The sequence below is a fragment of the Epinephelus fuscoguttatus genome, linkage group LG22, assembly GCF_011397635.1.
Source record: "Epinephelus fuscoguttatus linkage group LG22, E.fuscoguttatus.final_Chr_v1".
NCBI classification, from domain to species: Eukaryota; Metazoa; Chordata; class Actinopteri; order Perciformes; family Serranidae; genus Epinephelus; species Epinephelus fuscoguttatus.
In genome coordinates, this window is record NC_064773.1 from 19,337,146 (window position 1) to 19,352,624 (window position 15,479).

The 15,479-nt window shown below is 40.8% G+C and overlaps 1 protein-coding gene across 1 annotated transcript; it reads left to right on the forward strand.

The window, feature by feature from the left end:
• The first annotated feature begins 218 nt into the window (after positions 1-218).
• Positions 219-14,309, forward strand: LOC125882574 (tetraspanin-8-like). Its single transcript, XM_049566360.1, has 9 exons — positions 219-438; positions 2,965-3,030; positions 4,335-4,451; positions 4,554-4,628; positions 7,219-7,314; positions 7,691-7,783; positions 8,817-8,888; positions 9,298-9,381; positions 12,030-14,309. The coding sequence occupies exons 1-9, from the start codon at positions 379-381 to the stop codon at positions 12,162-12,164; spliced, it is 798 nt and encodes a 265-aa protein (XP_049422317.1). The 5' UTR covers positions 219-378; the 3' UTR covers positions 12,165-14,309.
• The last annotated feature ends 1,170 nt before the right edge of the window (positions 14,310-15,479 follow it).

Consider the following 15,479-nt stretch of genomic DNA (forward strand, 5'->3'; position numbering starts at 1 on the left):
TGTCTCTAAAACAAACTCCACATAAATGCCTGAGGTGTAGTCACACCGAGCAGCTGATTACAGGCATCAGATCAAATTAGAATCAGAATGTGTGAACGATTTGTACAAATACTTCCCAAAATGATCTTAATTATTCCCCCTACCTCTCCAACTCCACCCACACACATACCCAGACCCTCCAGATGGGGAGGGGCCCTTTCTCCAGCACAACATGACGGCTTCCTCCCCCTCTCCGCCCATGTACAGACTCCAAGGTGCAGTGAAAATTCCCGTTATTAAAGTCGGGGTCACCTCTCTCCGTAGCATGCGGATTGCCATTATTATAAGATAACTTTAAACTTTATCACACATTGAGACCAAGAGTTACAGCGCAGCATCATGGGGAAAGTGAACGTCTGTTTGAAACGGAGTTACATTGTCGTGATAAGTTTGATCGCGGTAAGTGTTTACTTTTCCTTCTGCCCAGGACACAAAAGGGTTTGTAAGTGCAGCTCAGTGCTGATTTCATCCATGTAATTAAACATAAACAAACTGTCTTGTCTAATGCGTAAATCTGCAGGTCGATTGTTTTGACGCAGCTGTTTTAAACGCAACTTAGAGCAGAAATATGATCTTATTTCTCCTTAATTGTTGGCATTAGAGATGCAGCTAAAGCCTATTGGAGATGAGAGACATTGTTTAAGGAAATATAACTGTTTTACATGAAAATATAAACTTGTTGGAATAAACATTTTGGGGAGAAAGTGGGCCCTCAGGATAAAGGAAAGTGGACAGGAGGGTTTTGTAAATAACCCAAAAACAGAAAAAAACAAACTCCTGGACATGATAACAAAAATGTTGTTATTAATCATCAGCTTAATACTAGCTCATAAAATGACATGTGATCATGTACCTGGGTTTAAAAACCTAAAATTAAGTTTTTTTCTATCATCTCCTTACAAACAACAGATGGCATCTGGATTGTGCAACATGAGGTTTCCCCTAAATCTGTACCCCTGGGTATGTTAATACTGTCACAGTTGTTCTGCAAGGCTGGTCCGTCCCCTCTCTGTTGTTTAGCAGCCTATTTATAGCTTAATAACACAATTTGACTTTCTTTACATGCTGTGGCAGCAACAGGCTCTTCATGAGTGCAACAGTTGGTTGGATAAGTTGTTGGAGACGTCATTGGAGACGCTGCTCTGACATTTTTTTGAACTACATGATGATTGATGTTGCAATTCCTGCACACCAGGAGTGTAGATATAGACAGTGCAGGCAGTGCGGTTGCTCTGTGGCCCATGAGGTGGGGGGCCCTTCAACAAACCACCAAACACTTTCAGTATGATACCTTTGAAACCAAAAGTAACCCTTCAGACATGGTACCTAGAGAGATATTAAAGTGCAGCTAAGATTCAACAAACTACTGGCAGAAATAAGAAAAAAAATTAAAAGGAATCTTTTCCGGCATTATTTCATAAAACAAATTGAAAACTGAACATAAAAGGCACCAATAAAAACAAAGATTGAGGCCCCGTCTATACGACAACGATTTCAACTGAAAACAGTAAACTTTAGTTGCGTTTTGGCTGATCGTTTACACGACAGCGGCGTTTTGGGTGCTTGAAAACGCAACGATTTGAAAACGGGTTCCAGAGTGCAACGTTTTGGAAACGGCAGCGTCTCCATTGTCATGTAAACTATGCAGTTCCTCTGAAAACGGAGACTTCTCGCACATGCACATTACGCTTCCAGTCACTAGGCATGCCGACCGTCACAACAACAATGCCGAGCTCTGCTTGCGCTGCTCACCCTGTTGATTTGAAGTGAAGTGTAGATCTGTTACTGTAGCAACTCCACCTCGTCATCCATCCAGACAAAGTTATCTGTGCATGCTTTCGCCATTGTGTCTTCTTTGTTTTGGTTTGTAATCACAGCGTTGGAGAGGAAGGCACTTCAGCGCAGGTGCATGGCGTCATGTCGTGGTGTTGCTTTGCAAATTTACCACCCATTGGCCTGGGGTGCATACTACAGCGTTTCCCTGATAGTCTTATTTTAAAGGGCCGTTTTCGACTGATTTCTCTGTCAACTAACTCAAAAACGACTCAAAAATCCTTGCATGCAACATTGCGGTCTTTTACAATGTATTTATCGCACAAGTTGACAGTCAGTACGTTCACATGGACAGTTTAATTCCACTTTTAATCGGAATGAAAGGCCATTCTGATTAAAAGTGGTCATGTAAACGGTCATTCCGATTGAAAAATGGTCATTTCGATTGAAAATTAAATCCGATTAAAGGGTGTGGTTTATTCCGTTTTTCATTCCGAATGAAAGAATTTTGTGTGCGTGTATACACTCATTCCTCTCATTCTGGTCTTTCTGCGCATGCTTGTTTCCTTGCCCTTCTGGTGCGATGACGTATATAGCGCGCGTAGCAACGGGCTGCATAGCAACGGGCTGAGATAGAGCAGTCAGACTCGTTGCACTCACTGGTTTCCATTCGCCACAGCACGGTCTTCTACTTCCCTTCTCCTCCTCAACAGATGAAGCATTAGCAGAACAAGGTTGTTGTCGTACTACTGCTTCAAGAATATAAGCAAAACACGCCCGAAAAAGGCACTAAGAACAGCGTCGTCAAGCATCTTGTTATCTGGAGCGAGGACTACAGTGTTTTGTTCCAGTAAACGCAAACACGTAACATCCACCCTGCCCCCTATCCAATCAGAAACCTTCCCTGCCCCAAACCTTGCGCAGACCTGAATAAAGGCGATTGAACTGATCTCCCATGTAAACCCTCATTCGGAATGAATATTTCCCATGTAAACTACCTGGAAAGACTTTAATTCCGAATGATTTCATTCAGATTGATTTCGTTCTGAATGAGAAGCCATCATGTAACCGTAGCCAGTGTTGTGACCAATTTACACCTCTACTTAAAGTCCCGACTGAAATGAATAATGAAGTGTGTTGCTGCTGTTACAGATCATCAGTGCTCTGCTGTTGGCCGCTACTCTGTTTAGCCATGGATACTTTCACGAGGATGAAGAGGTAACGCATGTATTTCCACCAATCATCTTACTATATTTTAAAATTTTAGTGTATTTTCATGCTGTTCCAGATAAGTCTCAAGAGCCTGCTGCACAGGAATGAATGGGAGCAAATGGCTGCCTGTGAAAAACATCCAAATCTAAAGCTGTACAGCCTGTGTTTGCAAAGTATGCGTAATCCAGTGAAGTGCTTAAACTTACAAAAACACTGGTATGGTCCTTTAACTGACAGCACAGCTATTGTTTTGCATGCTTCATTTTTTTGTGATTTGTAATAGTGCTTTTCAGTGCTGCACATAATGGCATACTATTGACTGAACAGTGACTTTTAAGACTTCATGGAGGGCATCACGGTGATACAGTGGTTGGTATTGTCGCCTCACAGCAAGAGCGTTCCTGGTTTGAACCCAGGGTGGGGGAGCCCTTCTGTGTGGAGTTTGCATGTTCTCCCTTTGTCAGCATGGGTTTTATCTGGGTGCTCCGGCTTCCTCCCACAGTCCAAAGACATGCAGGTTAATTGGTGACTCTAAATTGTCCGTAGGTGTGAATGTGAGTGCCTGGCGACCTGCCCAGGGTGTACCCTGCCTCTCGCCCAATATCAGCTGGGAAAGGCTCCAAATGAAGGCTCAATTTATGGCACAAAGAAAGTGTGTCAATGATTGCGCAATGTAAACAGGGAGAGGGTAGTGCGTTTGTTTTCCCCAATAGCTATCTATTGCTAGCCCATGTTACCAAAGAGTATCAGTGTACGTAAGTGCTTTGCAGTAACTGTCCCTAGTAGCGGAAATGGCAGGCGATGGAATTACCAAAGTAATGGTAACGGAAAACAAAATGCACTATGTCCTGTGTTGTTGGTAGCTGCTAGACTCTGAAGGAACTGGAAAGCGATCCAGCTGTCTTGGCATCAGTGGCGTCAACAGTAATGCCATGTGAAGAACACCAGGGGGCAAGGTTGAAAAGTTGTCTGTTTACACTTTAGAAAGTCACTGCAGCTGAATTTTTTTCCAATTAAAAGCTTTGTTAATATTTTCCTCAAGAACACACAACTATATATAGGTTTGTGCGATGAACCATTCCAGTTCCCCAGATAGAATAAGTTAAATGATTGCTCTGAAGTCATCTTTCAGAAACAATCAGCTGAAAACTTTGAGCCACGTGGGCTAAAGACTTTGCAATAGTGTTTTTAAAGCTAACAGCTAACAGATCAATGAAATACTACCATGTCGTAGTATTAGTGACACAGGTCATTAAACGTTTTTCTGTGTTTACCGAGCCTGCTGACCTGGTTCTCTGTTTTCTCCGCAGATAGAAAAGATGCTTGCAGGTCTTCATGCCTTGTATATTATTTGCATTGTAACTCTGGTCTTAACCATCATTGGTCTGTATGGTGCCTGCAAAGAGAAGAAGTGGGCACTCATAGTGGTGAGTAAAGAGAAATCACAGTTGTACTGTCATTAGAAATAGTAATACATGTAGTAAACAAGTATGAATCTGATTGCTTGTGTCTCTGTTTGTGTGTCTCAGTTTGTAGTTGGAATGATCCTGAGCAGTCTGTTCATGATTGCTGGTGAAATTCAAGGACTGGCTTCACGACCAAAGGTATTACAAAGTTAGGACTATACAAGATTGCAGGCTGCATTAAAACTGCAGTCCTGGTGAAACTAATGCATTATATAAACAGGAAGAGGCTGTAGTTATTGCTTTTATATTAGGTTAGTAATTTAGGGTGCGAGCAGACAGGAGCAAAGATCAGATGACAGTTTGCTCAACACCACTTAGCTACTGTTGCTTCTCCTGTGAAGCTTTCCGTTCTCGTATAGGAGATCTGTGGCTTATAATCATAAAGTTACAGATTTATGAAACAAAGACTAACAAGAAGTAGCAGCCCAGTCGCCAGAATAAGGCATTTTACATTTCTGCAAACGTATATACACAGAAATGCAACATTTGTACCTTTAATAGTATCATATCAACATTTCAAAAGTGGCTTAGTTCATTATATGTACACTACATGAGATGGATTCCCATCAGGAGGCAGTGGGTCTGGAGGATGTAATGGCACCATGGCAAGATAGCTGCCAAGCAGACAGCAGTGCACCAATGTTCCAGACCAGTGACATTTCCAGCAGTGTTTGTGGCGAACAGAATGGGTCATTTTTAACAAGACGTTGGGACATTTCCAGCCGGTTTGTGGTGACCATATTGGGTAATTTTTAACAAGATGGGACATCTCCAGCCTCTTTTTGTCAACAAAACCAGGTATTTTTTAACAGACGTTGGGACATTTCCAGCTTTGTATTTGTCAGCAAAACTGGGTATTTTTTTAACAAGATGTTGGGACTTTTCCAGCCTTGTCTGTGTGACCAGACTGGATCATTTTTAATGAGACGTTGGGACATTTCCAGCCCTGTTTTTGTCAACAAAACTGGGTATTTTTTAACAGACGTTGGGACATTTCCAGCCTTGTCTGTGGCGACCAGACCGGGTCATTTTTAATGAGACGTTGGGACATTTCCAGCTGGCTTGTGGTGACCATATTGGGTAATTTTTAACAAGATGGGACATCTCCAGCCCTATTTTTGTCAACAAAACCAGGTATTTTTTAACAGACGTTGGGACATTTCCAGCTTTGTATTTGTCAACAAAACTGGGTATTTTTTTTAACAAGATGTTGGAACATTTCCAGCCTTGTCTGTGGTGACCAGACTGGATCATTTTTAATGAGACATTGGGACATTTCCAGCCCTGTTTTTGTCAACAAAACTGGGTATTTTTTAACAAGATGCTGGGACATTTCCAGCCCTGTTTTTGTCAACAAAACTGGGTATTTTCTAACAAGATGTTGGGACATGTCAAGCCTTGTTTGTGGCGACCAGACTGGGTCATTTTAATGAGACACTGGGACATTTCTAGCTTTGTGGCAAACAAACTGGGTATTTTTATCAAGACATTGGGACATTTCCAGCCATGTTTTTGTCAACAAAACTGGGTATTTTTTAACAAGATGTTGTTGGGACATGTCAAGCCTTGTTTGTGGCGACCAGACTGGGTCATTTTAATGAGACACTGGGACATTTCTAGCTTTGTGGCAAACAAACTGGGTATTTTTATCAAGACATTGGGACATTTCCAGCCATGTTTTTGTCAACAAAACTGGGTATTTTTTAACAAGATGTTGTTGGGACATGTCAAGCCTTGTTTGTGGCGACCAGACTGGGTAGTTTTTAACGAGACATTGGGACATCTCCAGCCATGTTTTTGTCAACAAAACCAGGTATTTTCTAACAAGATGCTGGGACATTTCCAGTCGCGTTTGTGGCAACACCTTTTTTTTTTGTTCTGAGAGACATTGAGACATTTCGTCAACAAAACTTTGTATTTTTTAACGAGAGGTTGGGACATATCCAGCTGTGTTTGTGGTGACCAGACTGTAACTTTAACAAGACATTGGGACATTTCCAGCCATGTTTTTGTCAACAAAACTGTGAATTTCTTAATGTGACACTGCAACATTCCAGACATTTTTAATGGTGATTAAAGGTATTTTTTAACGAGACATTAGGACATTTGGCCCTGTTTTGGGGGACAGAACTGGGTATTTTAAGTCAAAACCCTAACCAAGTGTTTTTTTGTGCCTAAATATAACCACTTGTTAACCATGGTGTTGTCAAAACATGAGATTGAAAATTTAAATGTAAAGAAATGTAAAGTTCCAACATATCTCCTCCATATGAAATGTGCGAATTTATCATATCAGTGGTTTGCAGAAAAGTACAATGCCAGCATTTATTCTGGTGACTGGGTAGGAAGCAAAACAAACAGACCTCTGGTTTCTTGCTGGTGATGCATATTTTGTTGGCAAAAATAACACATTGCCACACACGCTGGCATATCTCAGGCACGGCAGGAGTGTTAGTCACCTGTAATAAGGTGCTGTTAAGCTATGATTGGAGAGTCAATGTTCAGGGGCAGTGAACAGTGTTGCAGTCATTAAATAAATGAGGTGAGGGCTTGCAAACTCAAAAGTTGAGCTGTAGCACCTTTCAGACACCTTCTTAATTTAGATTTGAAGAACTGTAAAACTGTCTTAGAAACTTAACTGTTTAAAAATAACTCCAAAAATACAGTTTTACATTTTCAAATTGCTTATTGTCTAATTTTTGTTTTACTTTGGTTTTTTTTTGTGTAGGAAGCAGAAGAAATGAAGAAGCAATACCTAAACATGCTGCCGCTGAATAATACCAGTGAGGCTCTTATAGACGGCTTCAAGGATGTACAGATCGAAGTAGGTAACCTGTGTGGCTGTGTGAGTTGGTGCAGCGTTCAAGCATATTTTTGTCGAATCTTTATCTTAATGTTGTACAGAGACAGTTCCAAGTGCTTTAGACAGACAGCACACATACACACACCACCATGAACATATATGAAAACACCGTTGTTTTTTGTGAAACAGAAAGCATAAGATTTCCATTTATTATATGAATACTGGGGTTCAAAAACAGAAGCACATGCTTTCCTGATAAAATGAGCAACGTTAATTTGTTGTTGATTGGTTTGAAGGGCATCACTGGATATCACAAAACGCCTTGCAGTTGAACAGAGAAAGGACTGGATTTCTAGTGCACTGCAATAATCTGCCTTCCTTCCATCTTCCCTCTCAGTTGCAGTGTTGTGGACTGGATCAGGGCTACCTAGATTGGGGTGACAACATCCCAGAATCCTGCCTGTGCACTGAAGAGTCCACTGCTCCATGTGTGAGTTTGAAAGCTACCCAGTTCCTGCACCACTGATGTATGGTATTCATTGGCAAACTCAAGAAATACTGAATATTAGGAGTCAGCAACCTTAGGCTACCACGAGCTGATAGCTTAAGTAATGGCACCACAGCAATAAGTATTCAAGAGAGTTCTGTAGAAATGTTGAAGTGCCATTTCATCTGCATTCTAAATAACCTCTTTCACAGTCATTGTTATCACAGCCACACATAGCGTAGAGGCCTGTCCTTATCTGTCTCTAACTGGCAAGTACTCATCACCTTCTGGGAAAAATGACAACGCTGTCGGAGGGGGCTTGGTAGACGATGGCAAGTCAGCTAGCTAAGAAAGCTAAATTAAAGGTTTGGGCAATCCAGCTCTAGTGGACAAAAGAGAGGGGGTTTGTGTGTCAGAAGGACCGTTCTGTATGTCCTTAAAAGGTTGCTTGTCGAAGTGTTAAAAGCCATTTTGAGAAAAGAAAACTTCAAGGACAACCCATCAAACATGCTCTGTCTAGGTATGGGAAGCAAGCAAACACCCCCAAGTCTTTGCCCATGCAGAGAAACAAACACATCAGGCCCTGGCACACCAAGTCGGTTAAAGGACACTCCTCTGTAGCTCATAGATTTCGTTTGATGGCTTACCAGCCAGAGGTGTTGAATGCCGCATCAAACAAATGGCAGAAAACGTTGGAGTGAAGCAGACAGCTGGTTTGAAAGAAGACATGATATTTAGCATTGCACTTGATGAGATTGTGGATGTGAATGACATACCACGTTCGGCATTTATGGCATGGTACTTGGATTTGACTGTGAGGGAGGAGCTCTTCTGCTATGACCAAAGTTTTTACGGAGCTTTTCTTGGGCCACCATGAGATTGGCATTTATGGGTCGGATTGGAATGTCTCAAAAACCTTTGGTGAGATCTAGCACACACACACACACACACACACACACACACACACACACCCTAACCCACAGAATGAGCTGTAATAACTCTAGCGATCCCTAATTCATGTCCGTGTGTATTCTAGGTGGCAGCTCCCAGAGACAGTAGTCTGTCTCAGCACATGACCGATGACCAGCCCGTCATGATTTATAAAGAGGTAATAAAAGCATTCTAATTAAAATGTTCATTTCTAAATTTATGTGTCATGCTCTGCTTTGTGTCCTTATGCCTTCAGAGTTTTTGGAAAGACTGGACAGAGCTGTATCCGTATTGGTCTGAAGACTCGTTTAAGTTTATTAGTTAGTCTGTTTTTACGCCAGTCGGTTTAATATAAAGAGAAGTGTGTTTTCTGCATTTTTGGGTTTCTGTTTACTTACCTACCTACTTATCTGTCCCATGAATTGCAACACTGGTTTTTCTGAAGAAATCCTATGAATTGTAACATTTCTACAAAATCCTCAATGGTCTGAAACTGTGGCTTCAAGCTGTCTTTGCCTTCCGACCCCTTAAAACGAAGCAATGTGTCCTTGAGAAGTCACATTGATTGATTCACTCTTCTGTTTCAGCCATGCCTTCCATATTTGATCGAGCATGAGATGGCAGCCATAAATATTGCATTGGGTGTAATGCTGGGGATCCTAATATTCTGGGTATGTACTGTCTTTATGTATCCGCCTACCTGCCTCCATATTTACCAACTTGCTCTTTGCTTGTTCTTGACCACTGCTTTTCAAGCTCTCACACCACATGGATGAGCTGAGTCTCATGGTGTTCATGAATGGTCATCATGCAATGCAACTGCCAGAATAAATGTTGGCTTGGTCACTACAAACAGACATACGTATCCCAAAGTGTCATTAGAAAACAGCTATTTTTATTGCTACAAACACAGCTGGACATGTCCAGACCTGTTGTTAAAAAGTATTTGTTTTGTTGCTTCAAACACGGCTGGACATGTCCCTAATTGTTCTTAAAAAGTACTTGCTTTTGTCGCTACAAAAACAGAGGTATTCTGCACTGTTGCTGGAAAACAGCTGCTTTAATCTCTGCAAACACAGCTGGGGGGGTCCAGAACTGTCATCAAAATGTACTAGTTTTTGTCCCCACAAGCATGGCTGGACACATCCCACACTGTCGTTAAAAAGTACTCCCTTTTGTTACTTCAAACACAAGAGGACATGTCCCTAATTGTTGTGAAAAAACATCCGGTTCTGTCACTACAAGCACAGCTGGACACGTCCAGAATTGTTGTTAAAAAGTACTCGCTTTTGTTGCTTTAAACGCTGCTGGACAAGTCCCTAACTGTCATTTAAGAGGTACTTGCTTTTGTTGCTGCAAACACAGCCAGAGGAGTTCCTCACTGTCTATGAGAAAACAGCTGATTTAATCGCTACAAACACAGCTGGACATGCTCAAAACTGTCATTAAAAGTTACTTGCTTTTGTCACTACAGGCTTGGCTGGCATGTCCCGAATTGTTATTTAAAAAGCATCCACTTCTGTCACTACTAACACATCTGGATGCGTCCTGAACTGTTGGTAAAAGTACGTGCTCTTTGCTACAAACACGGCTGAAAATGTCCACAACTGTTGGTAAAAAGTACTCACTTTGTTGCTTCAAACACGGCTGGAGGTGTTCTGCACTATTGTTAGAAAACAGCTGCTCTAATTGCTACAAACACAGCTGGACATGCTCAGAACTGTCATTTAAAAGTATTTGCTTTTGTTGCTACAAGCATGGCTGGACATGTCACACACTTTTGTTTAAAAGTACTCACTTTTGTGGCTTCAAACACAGCTAGACACTTCTCGATCTGTCGTTGAACAACACGCGCTACTGTTCCTACAAACGCGGCTAGACATGTCCAGAACTGTTGGTAAAAAAAGTACTCACTTTGTTGCTTCAAACACGGCTGGTTATTTCCCTAATTACCATTTAAAAAGTACTTGCTTTTGTCGCTACAAACAGGGCTGGAGGTGTTCTGCACTGTCATTAGAAAACAGCTGCTTTTATCGCTACAAACACAGGTGGACATGGACATGGTCCAGAACTGTCATGAAAAAGTACTTGCTTTCGTCGCTACAAGCATAGCTGGCATATCTCGAATTGTTCTTAAAAAGTATCCATATTTGCTGCTACAAACACAGCTGAGCATGTCCCAAACTGTCATCAAAAACTCCCACTTTTATCGCTACAAACACTGCTGAAAATGTCCACAACTGTTGTTAAAAAGTACTTGCTTTTGTTGCTTCAAACACGGCTGGAGGTGTTCTGCACTGTTGTTAGAAAACAACTGCTCTATAGCTACAAACACAGGTGGACATGCTCAACTGTCATTAAAAAGTATTTGCTTTTGTTGCTACGAGCATGGCTGGCCGTGTCACACACTTTTGTTTAAAAGTACTCACTTTTGTGGCTACAAACACAGCTAGACACTTCTCGATCTGTCGTTGAACAACACCCGGTACTGCTGCCACAAACACGGCTGGACATGTCCAGAACTGTTATTTGTTGGTCTTGAATAGTGGTCTGCTGCTGTGTGCTGTTTGGCAGCGATCTTGCCTAGGTATCCCACCATCTGCCATCCCCTCTTCTTCCTGATAAAAAACTCAGCTCATACACATGTAATGTGAACTACGCCATACATACGAAACATACAAATATCAAATATCTGTTGTTTGCAGAAATGCACAATGCCAACATTTCATTCTGGCGACTGTGCTGCATCATGACAGTCATTCTTAATACAATGCTTCCATTTCATGCTTTTGTCCTTTTAGTTGAACCACATGACTTCAAAGCCCTTATTAACGGGGCGTCCAGTAGTTTCGGGGTGAGAGCGGGCTTCCCATGTACAAAGGTGGTGGCAGGTTCAGTTCTAGCCCACAGCCCTTTGCTGCATGTCATCCCCCCCTTTCTACCCCCATCAAACTCAAAACTGTCCTGTCCAATAAAAGCAAAAAGCCAAAAAAAATTCTTAAAGAAGTTATGGAAAATTAAAGTCAAGGGATATGATCTCGCCATAGGCTTGGTCCTTTCAGGTGGTGTCCAAGTTGCTCTATCTTACTGGTGAAGGTTTTGGGGGCTCTATGAATCCCGAATACCTGTGCAGATGAAGTAAAAGAATCCTAAATTTAGGGTACATCTGCTCACTGTCACCGCATTTGCTTTGTCTTTTCTGCCCCCTTCAGTCTCCTTCTGAAATTGCAGTTTTGTTCAGAACAATGTATCGACATCAGATGAAACAGCACAACATGAACAGGAAGTACAAACCCGTCTCTGTTTCTCTGTTCCTTAGATATTGTCAGTGGTGTTGTGTATTGTCATCTTGTGTCAGCTGAATCAAAAGGAGGACATCCCCGTGGTGGTCTACAGTCCCGAGGCAAAAGCAGGCAACTACCTGGTTCTTGCAGACTCTGCAGAGTACACCTGATCAGGATTGGTACAACTATACTTAGTGTTTTTTATGATGTTTGAATATATCAGAAGTCGCCCCCAACAAGTAAAGTTGCATGAAAAATGTGTACATTTTTTTATTTCTTTCTTGAATGTATTTGTTTGGGTAGTTTTGATTTGTTTTTTTTTAAACAATGAAACTTTTATTCATTTTTGCCATCCCCAAAGATATGTGTTTTTACAATGGGAAAACTGTAGGATATGAAAATGGCCATGAAGAGTGCAAACTGTGAAAGAGAATTTTCTTTGTTACAAGCAAATAAGCATATTAAGCTGCATATTAAATCTGAGACCGTAGCTCTGTTTTTTCAGAGCATCTCCAGCCAGCGTCTTCAATAAGACATGTGTTTAACAGTGAATACATTTAAACTTAACATAAACATAAAACATGATTTAGTACATTTGCAGGCAGCATAAATGAGGGATAAGATATGGGAAAAAGACCAAATAATTTAAATGAGATGGTTAAAGAAAATGTGGTTTCAAAACAAAAGCACTGAAGATATGATTGCAGAAATGTTTACGTTTTGGATGTATTACAGCTTTAATAAGTGTCTGTACTCTGTTCTGTCGCTTTATCTTCTGTATCATAATACACCAAAATGTATTTTATGTCATCATCATTTCAACATTTTTTTAAAATTACATCTTGATTAAAGAAGCTACTGGAGCACCTGCAAAGTTTTATAGTACAGTTATATAAAATAGGATGTCATCAGTACATATGTTGCTATTGCATTGACAAAGTATCTCCAGGATTAAATGCTTCAGTTCATTGCAGGAGAAGAAAGTAATACAGATGCAACTAAGAAACTGTATTTTACATGTTTTGGTTGCCAAAGAAGCAAATACAACAACTTGTCTCCTCCTCTTTCGAAGCTGTGTCACAGCTTCCTGACACTCCCTTATCCCCTTCATTAGAAAAGCAGAATGTACAGGAATGTAACTAAACACCTCAATAAATGTTCACTTTGTACATTTTTACAAACAGTGGATATGTTACATTTGTACCTTTCATTAGTAGCGGATATGTTGAACTTTACTTTTCCATACATTTCAATTTTATGTCGTGACAACACTGTGGTTGGTTAGAAATAAGAAAAGATCATATTTAGGCAAGGCAGCTTTATTTGGATGGCACATGTCATACACGAAGGCAATTCAAAGTGCTTTATAGAGCAATAAAATATAAAACATAAAGGATACAGACAAAGAGAAGAATGTCACAATTTTTTTTTAAATCACCATTAGAAATAGCAAAAGTGCAGACAAGACAAGATTATTATTTAAAATGATTTAAAATTGAGTTTAAAAAATAAGTTTGCAGTCATTACAGGGTGGAGTAGGCACTGTAAAAAAGGAATGTTTTTAGCTTTGACCTAAAAGTAGTCAGAGTCGGGGCTTGTCTAATATCTGGGAGGTTATTCCAGGTTTGATAACAAAACGCTGCTTCACCGTGTTTTGCTCGGACTCTTGGGACGGTCAGTGGGCCGACCCCAGATGTCCTCAGGGTCCCTGAAGGTTCATATGTCACAAGAATGTCCGATTATATATTTGGGCACTGAGCCACAGAGTGATTTTGAAATCAATTCTCAGATTTTAGAACTGGAGTAATGTGGTCATACTTCCTACATGTAGTTTTTGTCAGGACCCTCACAACAGCATTTTGAATAAGTTGAAGTTTTATATTTTATATTTAGGCCTCAAATACTTGGTTTCGTGGCAATAAACATGCCTGGAAATATCCTGAATTGTCGTTTAAAAATGCCCAGTTTTGTCACAACAGCTGGAAATGTTCTGATGTGTGGGTAATAATAACTGTCATGCCTACGTGTCATGCCATCCACGAATCCCTCTTCCTCCTGATGAGAAACTCACATATAATCTGAACTACTTCACTTTAAAAATGTGAACTACGCCACATATCATGCCAAAAAATAAAATGTAGCTGCAATGTTTGTTATGTCTGACAGGTTATTGGAAATATGCCACAAAAAGGACATTTTTATAAACATGAATGTGGCTAAATGTCATCGTCAAATGTTGAGTAACACAATATCCACTGTGTCTTTCAGGAGGAAAGGATGTGTCACTTCAAATAAAACAAGTAATGCTGAAATCATGTTGGTCGGCTCGCTCTGTGCTGACAGCTAATGACCTGCTTCTCTCATCATTTCAATGGTTGAAATGGAAACCTGCCACCTGATGGTGACAAACTCACTTCCCTAATGTTATTGTCTCTTACGAACTGAGCAGTAGTGGAAGAAGTAGCAATACTTTCATGTCCAAAGGTAGGTAAAACAAGTCCAGCATTTCCCTCTAAAATGTAATGGAGCTGTAATGTAGTGTAAAATGGAAATACTCTCACATGCATGTGGCTAAAAAAACCTCATCCCCAACCCTATCACTGCCATCTTCAGTGTGACGGAAACTGAGTAATAAAAAGAAATGTATCACCTTATCAGAATAATGCATTAGCATTTGCATCTCTCGCAGCCCGCTGTATTATTTCACGCAACCGGAAATCAGTAGAGCCTTCCTCGTTTAGCACTCTTACATCAGACAAAGATAGTCACTAGGAGGATGTCAGAAAAAGTTTTATCTGGTCCCCTTTCCTAAGATATGCAGTAACCCTGTCCTTCGCTTGACTTAAACCTCAATATCACAATATACCGATCAGCGTGGGAGACTGTTAAGGCTGTGTAGTCACCCCACAGATCACTGGATCTTAGAGTGGTGGGGATGGCTTCCCGAAAGATCAGGGCCATTTGTGCTGCTGGTTCCACAGTAACGTGTGTGTGTGTGGTTGAAGACCATATGGTGTCCATTTTGTGTTGTGGTAGTGGCAGTTCACTTTTGTTGGATGCCTGTGTGTTGCTGTTGTTATGGCAGCAACTTTGTAGCTGGTCTGCTAGGTAAACTTAATTTAAGTGAATAAATAGTTGTCAACGAACTATGAGGAACGTCTGTTCATTGGCATTGGCAGAGAAGATTTGACAAATTTTTCATGTGCGCAACCCACGTGCTCAGCTCTGCTGCTCATCCCACAAATGCATGTTCCTTACAAATGCAGCACCATCTAAAAGGGAAATTAACAGGCTTTCCTATGGTATAAGATTTAACACAAATTTCCTTACTTTTTGTGCTTAGTTTATTTGTAGTAAATAAAGGTGTAAAAGTGTTAAAGGTGTCTTATGTGGTTATTTTGGGTCAGTGGTGGAGTTTTGTTCGTCCCATAGGGCCGCCCAAGGGTGGGGCGTAACAGAGAAGCAAATGTAACTCTGCAACATAA

Coding starts and splice junctions, on each gene's coding strand:
- LOC125882574 (XM_049566360.1), top strand. CDS start 379: ATGGGGAAAGTGAACGTCTGTTTGAAACGGAGTTACATTGTCGTGATA. Junction 4,629..7,218: donor GACTGGCTTCACGACCAAAG/GTATTACAAAGT, acceptor TTTTTTGTGTAG/GAAGCAGAAGAAATGAAGAA. Junction 9,382..12,029: donor TGGGGATCCTAATATTCTGG/GTATGTACTGTC, acceptor TCTGTTCCTTAG/ATATTGTCAGTGGTGTTGTG.